This window comes from Cydia amplana, chromosome 1, assembly GCF_948474715.1.
Source record: "Cydia amplana chromosome 1, ilCydAmpl1.1, whole genome shotgun sequence".
Classification (NCBI taxonomy): Eukaryota; Metazoa; Arthropoda; class Insecta; order Lepidoptera; family Tortricidae; genus Cydia; species Cydia amplana.
The window spans coordinates 17522858-17546121 of NC_086069.1; the positions used below are offsets into that span (position 1 = coordinate 17522858).

At 39.4% G+C, this 23264-nt stretch overlaps 1 protein-coding gene across 1 annotated transcript in view; it reads right to left on the reverse strand.

The window, feature by feature from the left end:
• Window positions 1–1229: 1229 nt before the first annotated feature.
• Window positions 1230–23264, reverse strand: part of LOC134649521 (uncharacterized) — a 49976-nt gene continuing 27941 nt past the window's right edge. Inside the window, exons 17-21 of the mRNA XM_063504282.1 lie at window positions 23064–23194; window positions 22190–22379; window positions 4473–4612; window positions 3029–3171; window positions 1230–1755 (exon numbers count right to left, since the gene is read on the reverse strand). Coding sequence (XP_063360352.1) covers window positions 3031–3171; window positions 4473–4612; window positions 22190–22379; window positions 23064–23194 — 602 coding nt within the window. The 3' untranslated portion in view covers window positions 1230–1755; window positions 3029–3030. The remainder of the gene's footprint in view (window positions 1756–3028; window positions 3172–4472; window positions 4613–22189; window positions 22380–23063; window positions 23195–23264) is intronic.

The following is a 23264-nucleotide window of genomic DNA, read 5'->3' on the forward strand; positions in this document are numbered from 1 at the left end:
CTACGAGCGTAGCCGATAACACGGGAAAACCCGTATGTAGCGAAAAGCGCCTACGAACAGTGAACTCCCCTAGCGAGTCGCTGGCACTGAATGTGTTAAGCGGTTAAACCAGTGGTGGGCAAACTTTCTTCATAGGGGGCCACTGGGGCCAGAAAGTTTAGGAAATCTAAAGCTTTGGATTCCTCCGAAAACGGTGCCGTCATATTACGGCCGCTATATAGCGTTGACTGACGTCACTAGAACGTTGTCTATGTAAACAAGATGGCGCGGTTTCCTAGACGGCGTTACGTTACGTTGATTGTCAACGTAACGTAAGATGACGGCCGTCATGACCTTGTCGATAGTTTCGTGAACGTTTTATTAGATAGCGGTGACGCCATTTTGAATAAATGACACGAGATTTGAATAAATGATTCCGTACTACGATTATTTTCCTCTTCTGATGATATTTCATCCTCCAAGTAAATTATAGATGATCAAGCAAATCTTGTCAGTAGGAAAAGGCGCGAAATTCAAATTTTCTATGGAACGTTATCCCATCGCGCCTACATTTTTCAAATTTGCCGCTTTGACCTTGGTGGATGACGGCGTGTTATGACGCCGTGGTACTTTCCACATGTCGCCACCGTAAAGACGGCCGTCTTTTGCTGCCGCTATATGACGGCCGTCATATGACGGCACCGTTTTCGGAGGAATCCAAAGCTTAAGTGGAGGGCCAGAATTGTAGCCAAAATTTATTTTGATTTGCGATTTATTTTTGAATCGTGGGCCAATGCCATATATTAATTATTTCATAGGACCTGCGGCGGGCCGGATAAAATCCATTCCCGGGCCGGAGCTGGCCTGCGGGCCGTACTTTGCCCACCACTGGGTTAAACCGTTAACCCAGTGTCAAATTGTACTGGTAGCCATGGTAACTCCAGGTTTAACCGGTTAACCCCGGTTTAGTGGGATGGTGCAAGTGGCGCAAAGCATCCGTTTTCAGTCAAGTCCGTTAGCAGGATGTTTCGTGAACCGTAAGTCAGGCGGGTGGTATTCCACCTGTCCAATTTCTTTGTCCAATGTGTTTTGTCTCACATTTTGCTTGAGAGAGAGTGAGACGCTATGAGATTGGACAAACATATTGGACAGATGGAATACCACCCGTCTGACTTTACGCTAGTCAAAATTGGGTAAAATATATATTGTTAAATTCATAAGTTTTACATGTCAGAAATAAAACAACCATTACATTTTTTCACTTTTATTTGTAGAAACATGTTACAAATCAGTTTATCACAGGCTAAAGTGAACCTATTGAACAATGAAATAATATAGTAAACATAGGCTGTGAGTAAAACAAATTATACTTGATTAAGTCTCGATTATTTTACGTACTTGCACAAATAAACTAAACTAAATACCCTCTTAAAAATAATTGTTACACAGAAATTAAAGCAGACAAGGTTTGAAATTGTTAAAATTTATGATATTTATTGCTGTGAACTGTGTAATAATATGAATTTAAAACTACTGTGACCACTACTCAATCCATCCGTTTCTAATAAGTACACTTCTTTAGAAAAATATATCTATACATTCACTAGTTTCATTAGGATAAAACGCGTAGGTATATTATCTCCTTCTTTCCTGCCTATATAAATAGTCACAGTAGGTTACATGAAATGAAATCAACTTACAGCTACAAAATTTGGTAAAAAAAACATGGCTTATTTTAACTGGAGATTGCTGATAACCACCACGCCGCTGTGACATCTATAAAAATAAAACCCATTTTAGATTGAAGGGTCATTTGTAAAAAAAAAAACACATTCATTCACAAAAGTATGCAAGGGTTTTTCTATCCATATATATTAAACAGTCAAAGTAAAAAAAAGTTTTCTTGTAACTTGTCTGTTCCCAGTACTTGAATTTTACCATTGTCAGAGACAGCACCGGGATTCATAAAGTCGATTGTCGCTGAAAGTATGACCACCAGATGGCTCTAACGTTAACGGTATTTTATTTTCTAGATGGTGTGATAGAATCATTAGGGGTCATCCATTAATTACGTCACACGATTAGGGGGTGGGAGGGGGTCAAGAAAATGTGACATGGGGGAGGGGGGAGTCACAAACATTGTGATGTCACTTTAACTTCATCAGTAACCGAAAATTAATTTATATTTTTTTATTCGCTGTACAGTTAAATAATGAGATTTTGGATACAACTTTCGTTGTGTTATAAAATTACTAATATTTATATATCAAAAATATTTTTTTATTAAAAAAATAATGCCGAGTTAATATTGTCGATTTCGTTGAAAACAAAATTGCCTAAAATGTGACGTCACACCAGGGGGGGAGGGGTTTGCAAAATGTGACCAATTGTGACAAGGAGGGGGGAGGGGTAAAAAAACCTAGAAATTCGTGTGACGTAATTAATGGATGATCCCTTAGTTTAGATTAGGTTGGTATTCCTATCCTATCCTATCTATCCAATATCTTGTTCCAATGTGTATTTGCGTCCCACATTTTGCGTAATGAGAGAGTGAGACGCAATGCACATTGGACATGTGGAATACCACCCTTAGGGCTCATTTAGACGATGCGAGAACTCGCATGCGATTTTCATTACATTGCGGGTTTTGATCTGTCGGTTGAATTGGACGTAACCAACAGTCCGCAATGGACCTAAAATCGCATGCGAGTTCGCGCGCCGGGTAAATCAGTACGTAGTAAAACATGACGGGCACCATAGGGATGTTTCCTGTACTTAAAATAAATTATTTCAAACTGTGCACGAAATAAAGCACCAGATAATTATTCTAGAAAAACATAGACAGCAGCTATTTTTAAACACAATTTGTATTTAATAAATCGGATTGAAATATAAAAAGTAAGTGAGTTTACCGTGACGTCACTACATTCGTTTTCATATAAATTCCATATTAGCAAATCGTTTTGACAGTTCTAAAAAAGAAGCTGATGTGACTAGTAGGAATGTAGCCTATTATAAGAGTTGATTGACCAGCAAAAATAATACCAACCCTCAGTGTTTGCGCGAGTGAAAGTGCAGGAAGGCTGCGTTCGAGTCCGCGCAGAGGCCGATCTTCTGGCACACGGCCTTAGTGCCGTACTGCTCGACCAGGTGGATCACGGAGTCGCCGTAGATCTCCATCAGGGTGTGGCACTACAACACAAGTTTCATCATAATAGGCAACATGACTAAATTTTTTTTATGGTATCAATCGATCGGGTTTGTTTTTAGGATCAAATGTCTATATGGGACCCATTGCATTAAAGTAACACAAAAGTCAGAAATTGTAGTCAAAGTCCGACAGTCGCACTTCACTCGCGAAACGCCCTATACAAAACGGCCAGAGGCCGTGACGTCATCGCCCATCTTGTAGTATGGACAAAACAAGAAAATTGCGTTTTTGTCGGTGAAATATTGCGTTTATGTGTATAGTTGCTATACAATATTTTTTTTGATGAAATGTAAGGAATCGAATGGTACCCTTACTTTTATCGTTTTTGGAGGTTAAAAATTAAAAAAACTTAAATTTTGAAACTTTCAGGTCCTGTAATTTTGTAATTTTTCAATATTTTATTTTAATATCCACATTATTGTGATAAATTGCTCGTTTGCTATCTATTTTACTAGATTTTGTTATAAAATTCAACATGTGTCATCATCCCTATTATTACCAACAATCATTGACATAGATATCTAGGGACTGGCTTTACGGGCAATAATAATGAGGCATGACAGGGGCCAGTACAGCGGTGTGAAATCGCTACAACGCGATTGGTTGATGAGTTCGCAACACGCGCGCGATTGGTTGACGAGTTCGCATTACGCGCGCTATTGGTCGCAAGTGTCGCAACTAGTCGCGTTAGACTGCACGATTGGCTGGAATTCGTGGGTAGCACCGCTAAACTAGTACGATGTTTAGTGCCCCATTAGCCCGTCCTTAGATATTATACGTCAATGCCAACAATCGAATAGAATAGAAGAAAATTATTCAGAAAACGCTTAAATTTATGTATTACATGAGACAACGGAACTAATTTAGTATTAAGCGTCACTGAAAAGGTCTCCACTCAGCGTAATGTCAAGATGCCACCTAAGGATCTCGACGCTGGTCTTCCGTGAAAACCAAACAATCGGTTTTGTATTTAAAAAAACCTGCCAAGTGCGAGTTGGACCCGCGCTCTAAGGGTTCCGTACATGAAGTCCGTCTCACGCTTGACTGCACTTTTCTAATTGGTTTTCCTGTCGTCTATTTCGGAGATAAAGGGGGCCTGAGGGAATGGTCGGACAGACAGACAGACGCACGAGTGATCCTATAAGGGTTCCGTTTTTTCCTTAAAATGCATTGAAATGATTAACCTTAAAAATGCATTGAAATGATTAAGATTAAAATGCTTCGTTCACTTCGTTCCAAGACTCACATTATACCCTCATGAACACAGTACTTATGGACTTACCCTCTGCGAGTACTTGGCGGGCAGCAGAGCGCACGACTTCTCGACGATGTGCACGATGTCGTGGTCGACCTTGTCGTTGCTGAGCACTTTCTTCACGGCCACCACCACCGTCTCGCACACAGCGCAGTTCAGCACGTCCTCTGTATTAACATATGGTATTGTTATAATTATGCATAATAATTACCAGGCATCGGAGTTTTTGTCGCATGGTAAGACTAATAGCAAGCTATGGAGTCGACATTTGCCATAAATGTAAACTCTTATTCATACTCATACTCATTTATTTAATTTATCTTAAAATGCCTTTAGAGCGGTCGGTCGTGTATATTATCTTAGTCGAATTATATAAAAAAATATTTTTCTATTACATTATGAATTCATAACTTCAACTATTTTAACATACAACTATACAAACTACATCATGTCATGTAGGTACTGACCGCTGATAAAATTGATTAGTATTTGTCATGTGTCAATCACTGGTGATTGCAAACGTAGTAGTTATTTATATCTGTATGTGGTAAATACGTTGAGGAATATTCCATAATTAATTATTATGCCTAACCCAGAAATAGCTGCAATTTTGGCATGGATAGAGCCATACAACGATTTACAATATGACTATGAAAAATCTGCTATAGTGTGCTTGAGTTGTGAAATAGGTACAACTCGCCCAATTGAAACATACATTTATTGCAACAAATGAGGTTTAATAAATTAAACTTATATACGTAGTAACTATTTAGTAATCTGTTCTCATATTAAATAAAATTAATCATGAGTATGAGTATGAATAAGAGTTTACATTTATGGCAAATGTCGACCCCATAGCTTGCTATTAGTCTTACCATGCGACAAAAACTCCGATGCCTGATAATTACGCTCTAATTAGGAGAAATGCCGAGAGTAAGTGATTTTTAGGTTTCCGTACCTCAAAAGGAAAAAACGGAACCCTAATAGGATCACTCGTGCGTCTGTCTGTCCGTCCGTCTGTCACAGCCTATTTTCTCCGAAACTACTGGACCAATTAAGTTAAAAGGAGAATGGGCAATTTGTCCCATGAATGTATACTGTTGAGACATATCTCATTTGAAAGGGCTTATTAATAGCATTATTTTATTGTATGACACCAACTTTAGATAACTTGCAGGGACTGAGCTATTTAAAAAAAAGAGTGACACATATAAACTGTTTTTTTACAATATACTTGTTACGTAGCCAGTTGTTAGGTGTTTTATATGAAAGAATATGAGAAATGCTACACTTTTGTATACCAACACCTACGTTTAAGTACGTACAGGGCTAGAATTAATTGATAAAACATATGCATGAATTGAAAAACTGTTACTATACACTGAAACTTACTTGTATACACAAGCCATATATAATATCGAAATGGCATTATTATAAGCTATTTTAAAAAAAGTATACTCGGACTGAAATCCTTGCAGGGGCGGAAATAAAACTAGTTTATTAGTTAATTCGTTGTGTTAAATGCCGCTTTGATTGTTCTACCTGACACTAGATAGAGCTTTGGTAGCAGACTGGGCAATTTTTACTATTGTTATATAGAATTGAGACATATCTTATTTGGTAGGTTTTAATTTTATCTATAATTATTTATATGACACCAAAGACCGAAAGTGTCCAGGGAAGATCCTATTCATGATTTTCACCATGCACTGCGGCGTAAACTGGAACTAAAAAAATGTCATTAATGTAGGGTTACTTTTGTAACCATTAACATCACTTTGTGTGCCTGAAATATAATTAAAAATTAAGTTATTATGTTCCGTAAATAATTACTGCTAAATAAATCGCACAAAACTACTTAAGTATGTATTTTCAAATCCACTCTAGTACTGACATCTTGCGTGCAATAGAAGAACCGAATGAGCGGCTAATGCTGGATCCATATAGGCGCTTTTAAACGCTCCAAATGTAACCAAAAACTAAGACTTCGCGTATTTATAAGTTCGTTTAATTCCGAACGCACGAGCACCACCAATACCGTAAGTTTCGTTTATTTGCCTCTCTTTGTTGCTCTTACATATTCGAGTGATAAAGGAAGATATTAACGTCAAGAAAATGTAATCCAAGTTTCTAGAATCTGTGCGGAAAGTAGAAGAGTCTTGAAATACTGTATGGGATCCATATACATTCTAGGACTCTTCTCTTGCCCTCACAGTCTATTTGCGTCTTTAGAAAATGGTGTATGTACAAGTGAAACATTTAGATTTTGGGTTTGCATTGCGCGCTACCTAGGGTTTTCGTCCGTTTACTATATAAAGCAGGATAACATTCACGGACTTTTTTTAGAGGAAGTTAATTATTTACCAAGCCGGTGGTAGCTGTATTTCGTTCACTCATATATATTTTATTAAATAAAACCTTTTGAATACTTTAAACATCTTTATTTCATGAAAATTGAAAAATAATTCACATCATTTATTTTCTTCACGCACAACTATTAGCAGGACTGAGGACGCGCATAAAGCGATCCTTGGTAATAGGAGTGAATAGGTGCATCCAGAATGCATGGCTAGTGCGCTAATCTTGGACCGTTTGCGAAATGTTCGCAGTATGAGCAATGCAACGCTCTGGCAAGGACTCGTGCGACGGATTTTGATTTTACCTACAATCCCCCCCACCCCCCGCGCGAGGCCCGTTTCATGCACCCGCGCTAGCTAGCAACCGCTCTTAACCTTTTGAACGCCAAGAACACCTATAACTAGTCGTGCTCACTACGCCATGAACATCGAACAGAACATGAACATGCAGTTATAGCGTACGCTGTCAAAGTAAGTCTCTTGCGCCCGTGACCTTGGCGTTGACTCGTGCGAATAACGTTTTTTCAATGTTCTGGTTTCTCCCGATTCGCCGGATTCTGGTTTCGCCAGATTCCCGTTTCGTGGGATTCTCGTACGGCCAAACAGGAATCCGGCAAGACAAGAATCCGATAAATCGGGAACTAATCACTGTGTGACATAGGCTCATCAGCTCAATAGCTGCTCGCCTATAATTATATAATAATAATAATCAAGTATTCAAAGCGTGTTAATTTTGTAATGCGTCGCTAACAGGCTGTTCGCGAATCACTCCCGTACTGTACACGCGTTGTACACTGCTTCTTGTTAATAACAGTTTGTGCGACTAATTACCACAATTAACGAAATGCTCCCTGTTGTTGCGCGCGCATAAAGTGCGCGTTCTGGGGCCGCGGATTGGATCACTGGACCCATGTGCCCGGGCGGAGCGGCGAGCGGCATATCAAGGCTGTTCATACAATGGTGGAGCGTAATGCAAGCCCTAAAGCTAGTGCAGTTCATGAGCGACGCGTGGCTATCGGCCAGCACGACTTTAGGTGTTCTTGGCGTTCAAAAAGCTAAATTCACCTAATGAGCTATATTAGGTGTAGATGCCGACCCACACGCCGGTCCGATGTGCGAGTGAGGGACATCTTGTATTAGGCACGTGCATAACCCTCAGGCCAATTCGAACGTGCACCTGACATGAAACCCGGTATTAGAATGATATTGGAATCATATCAGTTAGCAGTCATTCGCACGTTCATTTTGCTCAGACTCGTCCGCATATTAAGTCTGTGCGGAAAGAGTCGTGGAATGTATTGGGCCCCATACATTCCACGACTCTTCTCATTCCGTACAGACTACAGACTCTATTAGAGCCACCCCAATAAAGTCTCCAGAGCGTCGGCGTCTAGTCAACTATATGGCTGCTGCTTGACGCAACGTTGGCGCAACTGGCGCAGCGACACCATTTTTCCACAGCGCTGACTAAACGCCGACGCTCAAAAAACGCTAGTGTGGGGTGGCCCTTAATGCAAGCGAGAGGCCAGCGCGAATGACAGCTTAACTGATATGATTCCAATTGGCCGGATTTTTGTTTCGTCGGATTCTCTTATTCTCGGATTGTGACGTCCTAAAGTAAATCCAACGAAACAAGAATCCGGCGAATCTAGAACGAACCTGGGGATTCGCTCATTTAGACGGCGCTCGAATTTAGTTAGGTTGAGCCAATCGACCCCCTCTGTTCAGTAGGATACACCAGTAGATTGAATAGCACGCTAAAAAACTTCACTGTGATACCCCCACCATGGGTTAGTCCACCTAGTTATACTACTAGTTATACGATATAACAAAATGAACAAATAAAATCCTAATAGTTATACTGAGCAGTATGACTAAACGGATTTGATTATTTTGGTTCGGGTACGTCCATTTAGTTATATTGTTAAATAAACTCAATATATATCTATACATCTATCTATCTTGATATATATATCTGTATCAATAGATTGACTTGACGTTGTTATTTTAAATGAAGTAAAATGTGTGAAAACGTAAAATATCCAAAAAAATTAATTGAGTTTATTTAACAATATAACTAAATGGACGTACCCGAACCAAAATAATCAAATCCGTTTAGTCATACTGCTCAGTATAACTATTAGGATTTTATTTGTTCATTTTGTTATATCGTATAACTAGTAGTATAACTAGGTGGACTAACCCGAACCGGTTACGGCATAAGTAGGTAAGCGGTTCCAACAGCGGTAGCACACGGCGACTTTGCATCGATTCACTCGCGCGTGTGACCCCTCGTCGCACTTGCAACGCGCGATGCACCGTGGGCCCACTGCAGTGTGGGCAGTGCACTGCTTTGACCCACAGTGGATCCACGGGTATTTTTTTTACCCGTTGGCCTACCGTTCTAAACAATGGTCCACAGAGTAATTTATTTTTACCAAGTCCCACCGCACTGTTTTTTTTTCAAAAACATCATCACAACTTGGCATGGGCATGGGCATGGGCATCTGAAGCTACCTAACGAATTTTCATTAACAAGACTTAAAAGTAGACCACTGTTTAGAACGGTAGGCCAACAGGTAAAAAAAATACCCGTGAACCCACTGTGGGTCAAAGCAGTCCACTGCCCACACTGCAGTGGACCCACGGTGCATCACGCGTTGCAAATGCGACGAGGGGTCACACGCGCGAGTGAATCGATGCAAAGTCGCCGTGTGCGACCGCTGTTGGGACCGCTTACCTACTTCTGCCGTAACCGGTTCTCTACACCACGTTCACAAAAGTTGATATTATTATGTTCGCTAGCAGAACCACATCAGCTGTCATGAATTTCAATACATGGGAAGAAATTATATTAGGTAAATCTATAAATTCTTAACCATTTTAAAATTAATTTATATCAATAGTTTCGCTATATTTGCAAGCAAAAATTCGTGCTGTACTTAGTATACCTAAATACCCGTTTATTATAAAATGAGACACTGTAAGCTAGATAAATATACAATTCTTTTATCTTATACATGCGGTTATCCTATGGTTCTGCTGGGAAGAAACTCCCAACAGGACGAAAAAGAGACTTGGTTTACATCTCTACCAAGCTATTGATATAGATTTTTTAATGGTTATTAAATTTCAATTTCAATTTATTCAAGCAAAATGCAATTTTACAGGACTAGCCTAAGTCATTACATTTCTTATACCCAGGGGTCGGACAAAAAGAGCCGATGACGTAAAAATGACGTAATCTTGCACACAGGATGATGTTTGAGTTTGTATTTAAACTTCCGTCTGACATGTAGTAACAAAGTAGTATTAATGAAGTAACAAAATAATCGTAAATAAATCCATGGAATTAATAATACAGGTGGTAGGGTGATGTAGTGAATAAAATAAATTTCTTCGTTGGTATATCTTGATTACAGCAAGAGCAGTATACGTGTTTGTCACGTACCTCCAAAAACGGAAAATTGCCACAATATTCGAGTACAGATGACATTTTAGAGCGTTTTCTTATACATTAGTAAATATACATTTTAGCTAAATATAATCGTGAAGATACAATAGCTAAACAATAACGAAGTCAATTTATTGTTCATCTGATTGACAATGTGTCAGTCAAAAACGTACTTACTCATTTCAAGTGGCGATATCGTTTAATAAAGAGGTTGATAAATGATAAGTGATAATTGTTTATGAAAATCAAAAATACTATTTGAAATCATCCTATAAGTGGTTTGATGTCATCCGCACTTTTTGTCCGACCCCTGCTTATACCTAAGTTCAATTATAAGTAAAACTAATAACAATAAAATAAAATAAGTCAATCAATAAAATAAATCGGTTATAGAATTTTATAGATTTATTATTTATTTTTTCCATATATTATATAATTATATATATATTATTGAAACTCACGAGAGCTGACATGGTTCTGTTCTACCGGTGAGCATTACGTATTTAATCTGTCCAGTAGGATGTAGTCCACTAGTCCACCATCTCGATCCACCAGATTTAAGAGCACGCTTTGCTGAGTTTACTGTGGATACCTACTATTGGTCTGGGTGGATCCTGTGATACTTGCAACACCACCAGTGGATTGAACAGCACTCAGGGAGTTTGGTAAGGGCGTCCGCTAGCTGGCGCGGTTGCATGAGCAATGCAGTGCAGAGCAGATTTTGTAAAGTATAGAACGTCATTTAGCTACGCACGCTGCATCGTAAGGACGTTCCATAGTACTTTACAAACTGCTATGCGCGTGAACTGCGTCGCCTGCGTCTCAGCAATCAGCACACGCTTAGCCTAACTGGTGGGACGCGTGCGACGGATTTTACCTAAAATAGCAACCGCGGGTGCGTGCGCCTGCTCCGTGCACCCACGTCAGCTAGTGGACTCTGTAAGATCCGTATGTAAAAAAGGTAGGTCGTTATGGAATAAAACCGATAAATTATAATAAAGATCTCGACGAGACCCTATCATTTATGGTGGAGCATATTTAAGAGATGCAAGTTTCACAGGATCTACCCAGACCAATGGTGGAGGGTTAGTCCACCTAGTTATACTACTAGTTATACGATATAACAAAATGAACAAATAAAATCCTAATAGTTATACTGAGCAGTATGACTAAACGGATTTGATTATTTTGGTTCGGGTACGTCCATTTAGTTATATTGTTAAATAAACTCAATTATTTTTTTTGGATATTTTACGTTTTCACACATTTTACTTCATTTAAAATAACAACGTCAAGTCAATCTATTGATACAGATATATATATCAAGATAGATAGATGTATAGATATATATTGAGTTTATTTAACAACGTTGGACGTACCCGAACCAAAATAATCAAATCCGTTTAGTCATACTGCTCAGTATAACTATTAGGATTTTATTTGTTCATTTTGTTATATCGTATAACTAGTAGTATAACTAGGTGGACTAACCCACCGGTTCTTATGTAGGTATACTACGTTCACAAAAGATTGATTTTTAGGTTCAAACTCACGTTGCATGACATTTGTCCATGAGCAAATACTTCCAAGTCCTACCGTAGGACCTACAATCTTCTGTGATAGTAATGCAGAAATAAATACTGTTGACAGTTCGTCAACAGTATTTAACATAATAATTACACTAAAACAATTCATGTGCATTTAGAATACAGAACCTACATATGTATTAAGGGTACCTAAGTATTCCAGTGAAATATGATTGAAATAAAAAACAAAGAAATATATTAGTAGGTAGGTACCAGTAGTACGATCTACCTGTATGTGTGTCTCTACCTTAATGTTCGGACCATAAGAACTATTATATAATCTTTGCCATTGGTTCTGTATTCTATGCACATCGTTATTTATTTTTCAACTTTCTTTGACTACACAATTATACATAATATTAGATTTTTTCTTGACTTGCTCGATTCTTCTTGTTTCGAAGCTTCCTTGTTCTTGCCGTATAGTTTCTGAAAGCATAATCAACAATCTATATCTTGTTTACTAATATATTTGAAGGCGGTTTCTTTTTTTGAGATTAGTTTTTTTGGCTTTGGTCAAAGATTGTAAAAAGTACACTGATGTCAACCCTGTTTACCCCACCTGCACCGTTACTTAGTAACATACTAGGTACTAGGTATTTGTTATGAGTGACGCAGCAATCTGCAAGACTAGAAGACGGACTAGTACTTACTTTTAGTATGAGTCGACAAAATGGGCGTCGTTGCCATTCTGGGGTGTCGGCGTTGGGTGTAGGGGGATTTCACCGCATGAAAAAGAGACAAAATACTTAATTCTTGCTATTTTTTCAAAGTTGACATTAATATAGTATTTTTTAAAACGAAGGGTATACGGTGACAGGTGTGGTCTCCATACAATTTATAGCATTAAAATGCCAAATCTTACAAAATAGTACTGAAATTAGATCTGTCAGCGTACCCTTCCGATTTGAAAAAACTACTGTAATAAAATACATTATCTACGCAGAGTCATCTTCACTTTGATTTCACTTTTTTAGTAGGTAACGATAGATTCGTCTATCTATCTTTACATTATTATTTTTATTGACTTGACCGACGCAAAGGGCTCCAGTGGGTGTCGAACCCACGCCTTAAGTCTGCAAAAGGTATAAAGTGTTTCGTTGTGTAGACACAAACATACACAGTACACACTTACTTATGGATACGTATGTTTACGTAGGTTAACCGACATAAGGGGCTTGAGTGGGTGTCGAACCCACGCTTTAAATCAGCAAGAGATACAATATGCTTAATTGTGTAGACACAAACATACTAACTTACTTATGGGTTCGTATGTTTACGTAGGTTGACCGACACAAAGGGCTCGAGTGGGTCTCGAACCCACGCCTTAAATCAGCAAGAGGTACAATGTGCTTCATTGTGTAGACACAAACATTCTAACTTACTTATGGGTCCGTATGTTTACGTAGGTTGACCGACACAAAGGGCTCGAGTGGGTCTCGAACCCACGCCTTAAATCAGCAAGAGGTACAATATGCTTAATTGTGTAGACACAAACATACTAACTTACTTATGGGTCCGTATGTTTACGTAGGTTGACCGACACAAAGGGCTCGAGTGGGTCTCGAACCCACGCCTTAAATCAGCAAGAGGTAAAATGTGCTTCATTGTGAGACACAAATATACAAACTTACTTATGGATACGTATGTTTACGTAGATTGACCGACACAAAGGGCTCGAGTGGGTCTCGAACCCACGCCTTAAATCAGCAAGAGGTACAAACTTACTTATGGATACGTATGATTACGTAGGTTGACTGACACAAAGGGCTCGAGTGGGTCTCGAACCCACGCCTTAAATCAGCAAGAGGTATAATGTGCTTCATTGTGTAGACACAAATATACAAACTTACTTATGGATACGTATGTTTACGTAGATTGACCGACACAAAGGGCTCGGGTGGGTCTCGAACCCACGCCTTAAATCAGCAAGAGGTACAAACTTACTTATGGATACGTATGTTTACGTAGGTTGACCGACACAAAGGGCTCGAGTGGGTCTCGAACCCACGCCTTAAATCAGCAAGAGGTACAATATGCTTAATTGTGTAGACACAAACATACTAACTTACTTATGGGTCCGTATGTTTACGTAGGTTGACCGACACAAAGGGCTCGAGTGGGTCTCGAACCCACGCCTTAAATCAGCAAGAGGTAAAATGTGCTTCATTGTGTAGACACAAATATACAAACTTACTTATGGATACGTATGTTTACGTAGATTGACCGACACAAAGGGCTCGAGTGGGTCTCGAACCCACGCCTTAAATCAGCAAGAGGTACAAACTTACTTATGGATACGTATGATTACGTAGGTTGACTGACACAAAGGGCTCGAGTGGGTCTCGAACCCACGCCTTAAATCAGCAAGAGGTATAATGTGCTTCATTGTGTAGACACAAATATACAAACTTACTTATGGATACGTATGTTTACGTAGATTGACCGACACAAAGGGCTCGAGTGGGTCTCGAACCCACGCCTTAAATCAGCAAGAGGTACAAACTTACTTATGGATACGTATGTTTACGTAGATTGACCGACACAAAGGGCTCGAGTGGGTCTCGAACCCACGCCTTAAATCAGCAAGAGGTAAAATGTGCTTCAATGTGTAGATACAAATATACAAACTTACTTATGGATACGTATGTTTACGTAGATTGACCCGACACAAAGGGCTCGAGTGGGTCTCGAACCCACGCCTTAAATCAGCAAGAAGTACAAACTTACTTATGGATACGTATGATTACGTAGGTTGACTGACACAAAGGGCTCGAGTGGGTCTCGAACCCACGCCTTAAATCAGCAAGAGGTACAATGTGCTTCATTGTGTAGACACTACTAACTAACTTATGGGTCCGTATGTTTACGTAGATTGACCGACACAAAGGGCTCGAGTGGGTCTCGAACCCACGCGTTAAGTCTGGAAGAGGTATGATGTGCTTCATTGTGCAGACATAAATGTACTTATTGGAACGTACACTTGGGTAGGTTTATCGACACAGTGTAGACACGTACATACAAACTTACTTATGAGTATATACGTAGATATACAGAAGACAAATCGCCAAACGTTAAATACGCGTCGTTGTACAGTTTAGGTTGTAGTCATTAAAGTTCATAATAGTTAATAAGTTCCACTTTATCAAATGTCACTAATAAAAGTGTTCGATATGATGATGAAAATCCAAAAATGACTATATGTATAAGCCTATAAGATTTGAGATATTCCCTCGATTTCTCATGGAACCCATCATCAAAACTGGACCTTGACGCAAATGTAACTTACGGACCTTACTTACTTATTTAACAAAAAAGGCAAATAGCGTGCTCTGAAGAGTTCCGTTCTAGTCAACATCAGCAGTTCCACTTCATCAAATGTCGCTTTTTATGTTGATGAATAAGCCAAAAAACATTACATATAATGTATTACCTACCTATGCATATAAGATTTGACGAGTTCTCTACATGAAACCCATCATCAGAACTTTACTTCGACACAAATCTTTAAAATCCCTGTATTATATTATATATTATGTTAATTAAATTAGTACTACATACAACCTTACATGTAGGTATGATCAGTTTTTCAGTAGGCCATACACTGTCCCGTCCTCCTTCCTATTACGGACAGGAGGCTGTGGTGGCTTGTCGTACGAAGCGTAGTGCTTGGGGAGCGTCCGCGAACATACTCGTATATACCGGACGGACAGCTACAGTGCCGCGGCTGCCGCTACAACACACTGAAAATGTCATTATACTGGACTCGCAGAGCATTTAGCAATCGTTGAGAGTACTTGTTTAGTACATATTGGCTTTATGCAGCGATGTAAAGTAGGTACCTACATTACACTACTCTTAGAAACAACAAAGAGATTCAGATTGGTCTGTACAGCTGAACCTAAGCACTATTATATTTATTGGGTCTTATCGCTACCGCTCTGTGTTCCCTCTCGATGTCCGCAGAGGTCGTCGGTAACTAAATGCTCTACCATCGCCGTTGTCCTTCAAAACGGCTCAAAACTGCATAAACCGCTCCGATCTTCCGCTCGCGCCGCTCTGGTTCAGCAACTCGATCAAAATGTTAGTATAGACTTCATTGAATATAAAGGTAAGCTTGACGTACCTACACATTGATATTTTTATGAACTTTCCAATTGATTCCGCTGTAAGCTTCTCCAATATGTGCAGTGAGGAGTAAGATTATTTAATTTTATTCTGAAAGGAATAACATCCCATGCAGGTCCCGTAGACTTCGAAAAAGCAGACGTAATACTTTCTTACTCATTCAACGAATATATATAATACCATCTCTTTAGCCGTTCAGGCAAAGAAAATTCGAATTCGTTGCTGAATATATAAATTATCACACTAATTATTAACAATGACGATCTTTTATGTGATCCGTGCAGGCGTCAACTTGACAACACATTATTTTTTTTAGACAACACATTAGTAATCCATTGACAATCTGTCATCTAGGTATCTATACTTTTTAAAATGATGGGGTGAGACTGACGAATTTACCGCTCTACATATTATTATTTTTTTGGCTGTTAGCGACATCTAGCGTTGAGTAGTAAAGTTATGGAGTAATTAACTACAATTAATTATTTCATTTAATGAATTTATTTCGATTCCTGCAAGCGTTTGACCGCAGCGACATTATTCGAAAAATAGCTTATACAAATACTTTTCGCATGATATACATGGCTTGTGTATACACTCTAATTCCGCTGTATAGCAAACAATTTTTAGTTTGAGGATTATTATAAACTGTTAATTCTAAACCTTTAAATACTTTACCGTTGGAGTTAGCACAAAAAACATAAACCATTTCTCATATTCTTTCTAATGAAATACGCTCTTACTTGTTATATCACGCGTATTATGTAAAATAACTGTTTATGTGAACAACTTATTTTTTTTTATAGCTCGGTCCCTGCAAGGTGTCTAAGGTTGGAGCCATACAATAAAATAATACTATGATTAAGAGCTTTAAAACCACATATGTCTCAACAGTATACATCCATGGGACACTCCCCATACAAAATTGCCCATTCTCCTTTGGCACACATATGTAAGTTTGTGACCCAAAGATGGACGTGTAACGTAAATAAATGAATTTTAAATATGGAGGCCATTTTTGGGGGGTAAATGTGAAATATAAAAAATAAAGTTTTTCAATCTATATCGTGTTACATATCAAATGAAAGAGCTCATTGTAAGGATTTCAAATATATATATTTTATAATTTTAGGATTAATAGTTTAGCAGTTATTCAAGAAAATAGGCCAAAAATGACCATTCCCCCTTATCTCCGAAACTACTGGGTCTAAAATTTTGAAAAAAAAATACACAAAATAGTTCTTTACCTATAGATGACAGGAAAACCTATTAGAAATGTGCAGTCAAGCGTGAGTCGGACTTAATGTACGGAACCCTTGAAACGCGAGTCCGACTCGCACTTGGCCGGTTTTTTTGTAGTAGTTTAACAACGTCATGGTACGCTACGTCCCTCACAACTGATCGATCTAAGCTTCTTACAGCATTTCGCTACAAGACAATACAATTTGGTGATGTATGTTAACATGTGTCGCAATTTTTTTGAGGCAGACTTGTTTTCGTTTTCTTCGTGGATTCCTGGCAGCAGGCTGATGATCAGGTCGGCGTACTTCTGCACGAACTGGTCGCAGTCGGCCTTCACCTACCACGTCCGTTACCTCTGATGGCGGAGATGGCGCGGTTGGTGTCGCACAGTGAAAGCATATAACTGGAAACCGCCTTTGGGAACATTACCGTTCAAATTCTCGGGCCAAATTAGCACACATACACAATTACGCCTACATTTAAATAAGACGATACGTTTACAGAGCCTGTCTCTATTACACTAACGTACACAGCTAAGTGTAGATGAAATGCATATAATGTCAATAACTACCAATCAGCGACATTAATCCGCTAATAACCTTCTTGCTGTACGTACTGGCCGCTGAGAATTCGCGGTTCATATTTGATTAGAATATGACTTGGACAGGGATAGGTTTATGCCATACATTGAAGAACCAGTCAAATAATTCACGTATAATAATTTAATGCAGATTAAAAGATAACTACTTAGTTAAAATGTTGATATGAAATTAAATGACAGACTAACTCAACATAATGAATCGAAGAAAGAAGAATGCCTTTTTGGCAAAGACACAGTTTGGTTTTAGGCCAAAATTATCAACCGCAGATGCTGTACACGAATTGACTGACTATCTAGTTCAGGAATTAGACAAGGGTAACAAGACAATTGGCATCTTCCTGGACCTCGCAAAAGCATTTGACACTGTTTCTACTCCCATTTTACTGCACAAGCTCGAAACACTAGGTATTAGAGGAACACAGCATAGATTAATCGCGAGCTACCTAGACGGACGTACTCAATGCGTAAAAATAGATAACATCATAAGTTCCGATTTAGAAAACACTCCTTTTGGCTTGCCCCAAGGCAGCGTTTTGGCCTCGACCCTATTTTTGATTTATATTAATGACCTATGCAACCTAAAAATAGATAGTGGCAAAATCATTTCCTACGCAGATGACACTGCCCTACTTTTTTCCGCAAAGTCAACAAACGAGGCCTACGAGTACGCTCAACGCGGATTTGATGCTGTAACTAACTGGCTAAAACTGCATCTACTAACACTGAACTCCGACAAAACGAATTTTATAAGATTTTCCATGCGGAAAACAGATCCGGTCGCACATAACCTCAAACTTTACGCACATAACTGTAAGGAAAACTCGAATAATCTCTGCTCATGTCAATCTCTAGCTATTACTGACAAAATCAAGTATTTGGGAGTCATGATAGACGAAACCCTCTCTTTTAAATATCACATTGAAGCATTGTGCAATAGAGTTCGAAAGTTAATGTTTATATTTAAAAAACTTCGTTCAATCGCTGATTCAAATTTAATCAAACAAGTATACTTTGCGCTATGTCAATCGATACTAACTTACTGCATCTCGTCTTGGGGTGGCACAGCTAAAACTACACTACTAACCCTAGAAAGAGCTCAAAGAGCCTTATTAAAGGTAGCCACTTCCCGCCCATTCCTATACCCTACTGACCTCCTTTATAAATCATGTGAAGTACTAACTGTTCGTCAATTATATATATTAAGCACAGTACTAAAGCAGCACGCCAGAACTCCTTTCAATACTGATTATAGAAATAAAAGGCGCAAAGATATTATATGCATGCAAACCGTACAAAGAAAATACGTATTTTCATCTAGATTCTTTGTCTTTTTGGGCCCATTTTTGTACAACAGGTTAAATGCAACACTAGACTTATACCCACTTAGCTATGCTTGTTGCAAGAATACTCTACGACGCGCCTTTCAAAAAATGACGTACGATGATACAGAGAACTTACTAATAGTCGTAAAATGATTACCTACTGCCTACTGTATTCTGATATTTAATACTTAAGAACCTACTTTTTTGTTTAGGTAAGAAGACTTATATTGTGTACTACTTATAGTTTATAATTAAGTGAATAATTAATAAATAGTTAATATTGTCCTTCGCTGCCTGAAACACAGGGAATCCTAGTTCAGGCATTTGTAAATCACTTGTCTTTATAAATTCGTAGTCTTTAAGAGCAACCACTGTACTATACTTTTCTCAATAAATTATTTGTATTTGTATTTGTATTTGTAATTAAATATTCATTGTTGTATAAATGTATTCCGCTATAATAAGTATTTTGTATATTTTATTATCAATCTGTATGGCAGTGCGAAGTCACGTTCAGAGCCCGTACCATGAGTCACTGACAGTGTCAAAACTGACATTTACGCTATCGAGAACGTAATTTACTTTCTATACATCTCGTTTGCACTAATATGCGAGTACGAGCGAGATGTATAGAAAGTAAATTACGTTCTCGACGGCGTTTGTCAGTGCCAAACTGATGGTAGCCGTACTGGTATAGTCTGTCCGTTTTTCTAAGATCAAGTACGCCATAGTAAATGTATGGCGAACTTGATCTTAGAAATCGGACAGGCTATACAGCCTGCAAAATTTACATGGGTAGGTACACGAATCGGGTCAAAAACATTTGAACAGGCGGAGTCACAATAAATCCCCACTTTCAGTTCCAATGGAAATATTTTATATGTATATAGCCGGTCAAGCAAGTTTGTCAGTAGAAAAAGGCGCATAATTACAATTTTGTATGGGACCATAACCGTTCGCGCGCTTACATTTTCTAAATTCGCCGCTCTTTTCTACTGACGGAAATGGCTTGAGAGAGAACCTACATATATGTGACAGTAGAGGGTGGATTAAAATGATCAACATTTTGAGATAATGTGTGTATTTGTTAAATTAATTCAGTGAAAGCGTGATAGAAAAAAATGTATCTACATATAGGAGACCGGATATGATTATCTCACGGGTTATCTCATGAATAGAACATTATATATCTTGCCAGGCATCCACTCAATTTCATGTCTCTCTAATTGGACAGCTTTTTTCCATAGTTCTCTGCGAATAGCATATTGTGGGAATTTGAATGGAAAGTAATGTAAAATGACAATACCAAATTTGATTATTAATTTGAAATAACTAGGTAGTTTTTTTATAGCTCCATCTCATGAAATAAAAAAGGAAAATACAAATCTGTAAGAAGGAATTTATTACTACATTTATAATTACAGTGGAATCCGTTTATTATGACTCCGCTTATACTGACCAACCGCTTACTATGACGCAATTACTGTGCGAAGTTTGGTTTTCATATGAAATTCTTTGTGACAAAGTCGGATAAGATAACTTCGATCTATAAATACTATTTTTATGGAATTATGTCCGGTTATACTGACAAATTCGCTGGTTTTCGTGGCCGGCCCCACATCTTTCCCTGCGAGGACGTCTGTGGCGTTTAAATTGTTTAAGTTTTTACTCTCGGTGAAAGTTGATAATTGGTATAAGGTTAATAAAACTCATCTCTCACAAAATTGTTTGAGATTAATTTGGAAAAAATAAAATAAAAAGTTTATCAACTATGCTTTATATGACATCCGCTTAGTATGACATGTTTGTTACTTCCCTTCAATGTCATTATAAGCGGATTCTACTGTATATAGAAAATACCTAAACCAATCATAAGTTAATAAAATAGTCTACTTCATTTGGCATAAAACCATCCCTATTATCCTCGCAATTTAAAAAGTCGTATGTTGTTATGAAAGTCGTATGCAGTTGTTACGTTTTAGCTTAGCACGGTAGTATTGAAAAAATGTCGTCATGTTTATTCCAAATTTTACTGAAGTTATCTGTTTACTACAAGTGAAAAGTGATTCCACTGTCCTTGATATGAACTAAAACAACTTCTGCACCACTTCACGACACATGAAGACATTTTTAATTACAAAAAAACGTAGTTTTTATAAACCAATTTAGCCATCCGTCACTGACTGTCATCTCGGCCGCACTGAAGTTGCCAATCGAACACTCTGTAAGCACCGCCTACAATCGAATACTTTACGTTGGGTCATAATTGAGCGGACAGAATACTTCCATGGTTTATATGCGTTCACTGGTGTCGCACAGCTTGAGCTCGCGGCAGATCTCGTCGGGCTCCAGCTCCTGGGCCAGCAGGCTGATGATCAGGTCGGCGTACTTTTGCACGAACTGGTCGCAGTCGGCCTTCACCTACCACGTCCGTTACCTCTGATGGCGGAGATGGCGCGGTTAGTGTCGCACAGCTTGAGCTCGCGGCAGATCTCGTCGGGCTCCAGCTCCTGGGCCAGCAGGCTGATGATCAGGTCGGCGTACTTCTGCACGAACTGGTCGCAGTCGGCCTTCACCTACCACGTCCGTTACCTCTGATGGCGGAGATGGCGCGGTTGGTGTCGCACAGCTTGAGCTCGCGGCAGATCTCGTCGGGCTCCAGCTCCTGGGCCAGCAGGCTGATGATCAGGTCGGCGTACTTCTGCACGAACTGGTCGCAGTCGGCCTTCACCTACCACGTCCGTTACCTCTGATGGCGGAGATGGCGCGGTTAGTGTCGCACAGCTTGAGCTCGCGGCAGATCTCGTCGGGCTCCAGCTCCTGGGCCAGCAGGCTGATGATCAGGTCGGCGTACTTCTGCACGAACTGGTCGCAGTCGGCCTTCACCTACCACGTCCGTTACCTCTGATGGCGGAGATGGCGCGGTTGGTGTCGCACAGCTTGAGCTCGCGGCAGATCTCGTCGGGCTCCAGCTCCTGGGCCAGCAGGCTGATGATCAGGTCGGCGTACTTCTGCACGAACTGGTCGCAGTCGGTCGTCACCTACCACGTCCGTTACCTCTGATGGCGGAGATGGCGCGGTTGGTGTCGCACAGCTTGAGCTCGCGGCAGATCTCGTCGGGCTCCAGCTCCTGGGCCAGCAGGCTGATGATCAGGTCGGCGTACTTCTCCACGAACTGGTCGCAGTCGGCCTTCACCGACTTGGGCATGCGCTTGCAGATGCCGTGCACTACGTTTTTAATCTCGTCCTGCAAAGTAAAGCCAGCCAACACATAAGTAAATAAAATAGCATTAAAATGAACATATTATACCTAGTCTAGCTCAAAATCTTGTCTTGATTTGATTTGTCTAAGCCATATTCGATTTTTTGAATGAATCGCTAGATAAATTAGACCAGCAAGTACTTATTGAAAGGAAACATGAAAAAATGTTCGTGGTTTTGATTCATGGTTGGTCCATGCATGCACTTGCATGTACAGTCAGCTGCAGAGACATGTGTGTATGTACAGTCTCTGCAGCTGACTGTACCTACTTACGCTAAGTCCGGAGTCCATGACATTGTACAGTATGATATATTTGCTCACATTCCCCGTTACATACTTTTACCCATAGCTTAACTTTTCTATTGGTATTATTAATTTCTAATTCTAATTCTAATTCTACGGAACCCAACATTGTATTGTACATACATATAATCACGCCTATTTCCCGGAGGGGTAGGCAGAGACCACGGAGTTCCATTTGCTACGATCCTGAGATGCTCTTGACCTGGCCTTTCTTCAGAATTTCCCCGATCTGATCAGAGAAAGTCCGCCGAGGTCTGCCCCTTCCAACTCCCTCTTCTACTTCTCCCTTATATACTCTCTTTGTCAACCCAACATTGTGGTATAGTATATTGCTATAAGTTATAACGTAAGGAATTAGTAACATACCTGATTGTGCTTATCCTTGATTTCGTCGTCGATCTCCTTCATGACGAACTCGCACATGACGCACACCGTATTGGCTTGCGGCTGCTTCACCACGCGCCCGTTTACAGTGTTGTCCGGGATTTCGTTCGTTTCTACAAATAACATTACTCAGGCTCACTTGCACCATTCCTCTAACCCGGGATTAACCGGTTAAACCTGGAG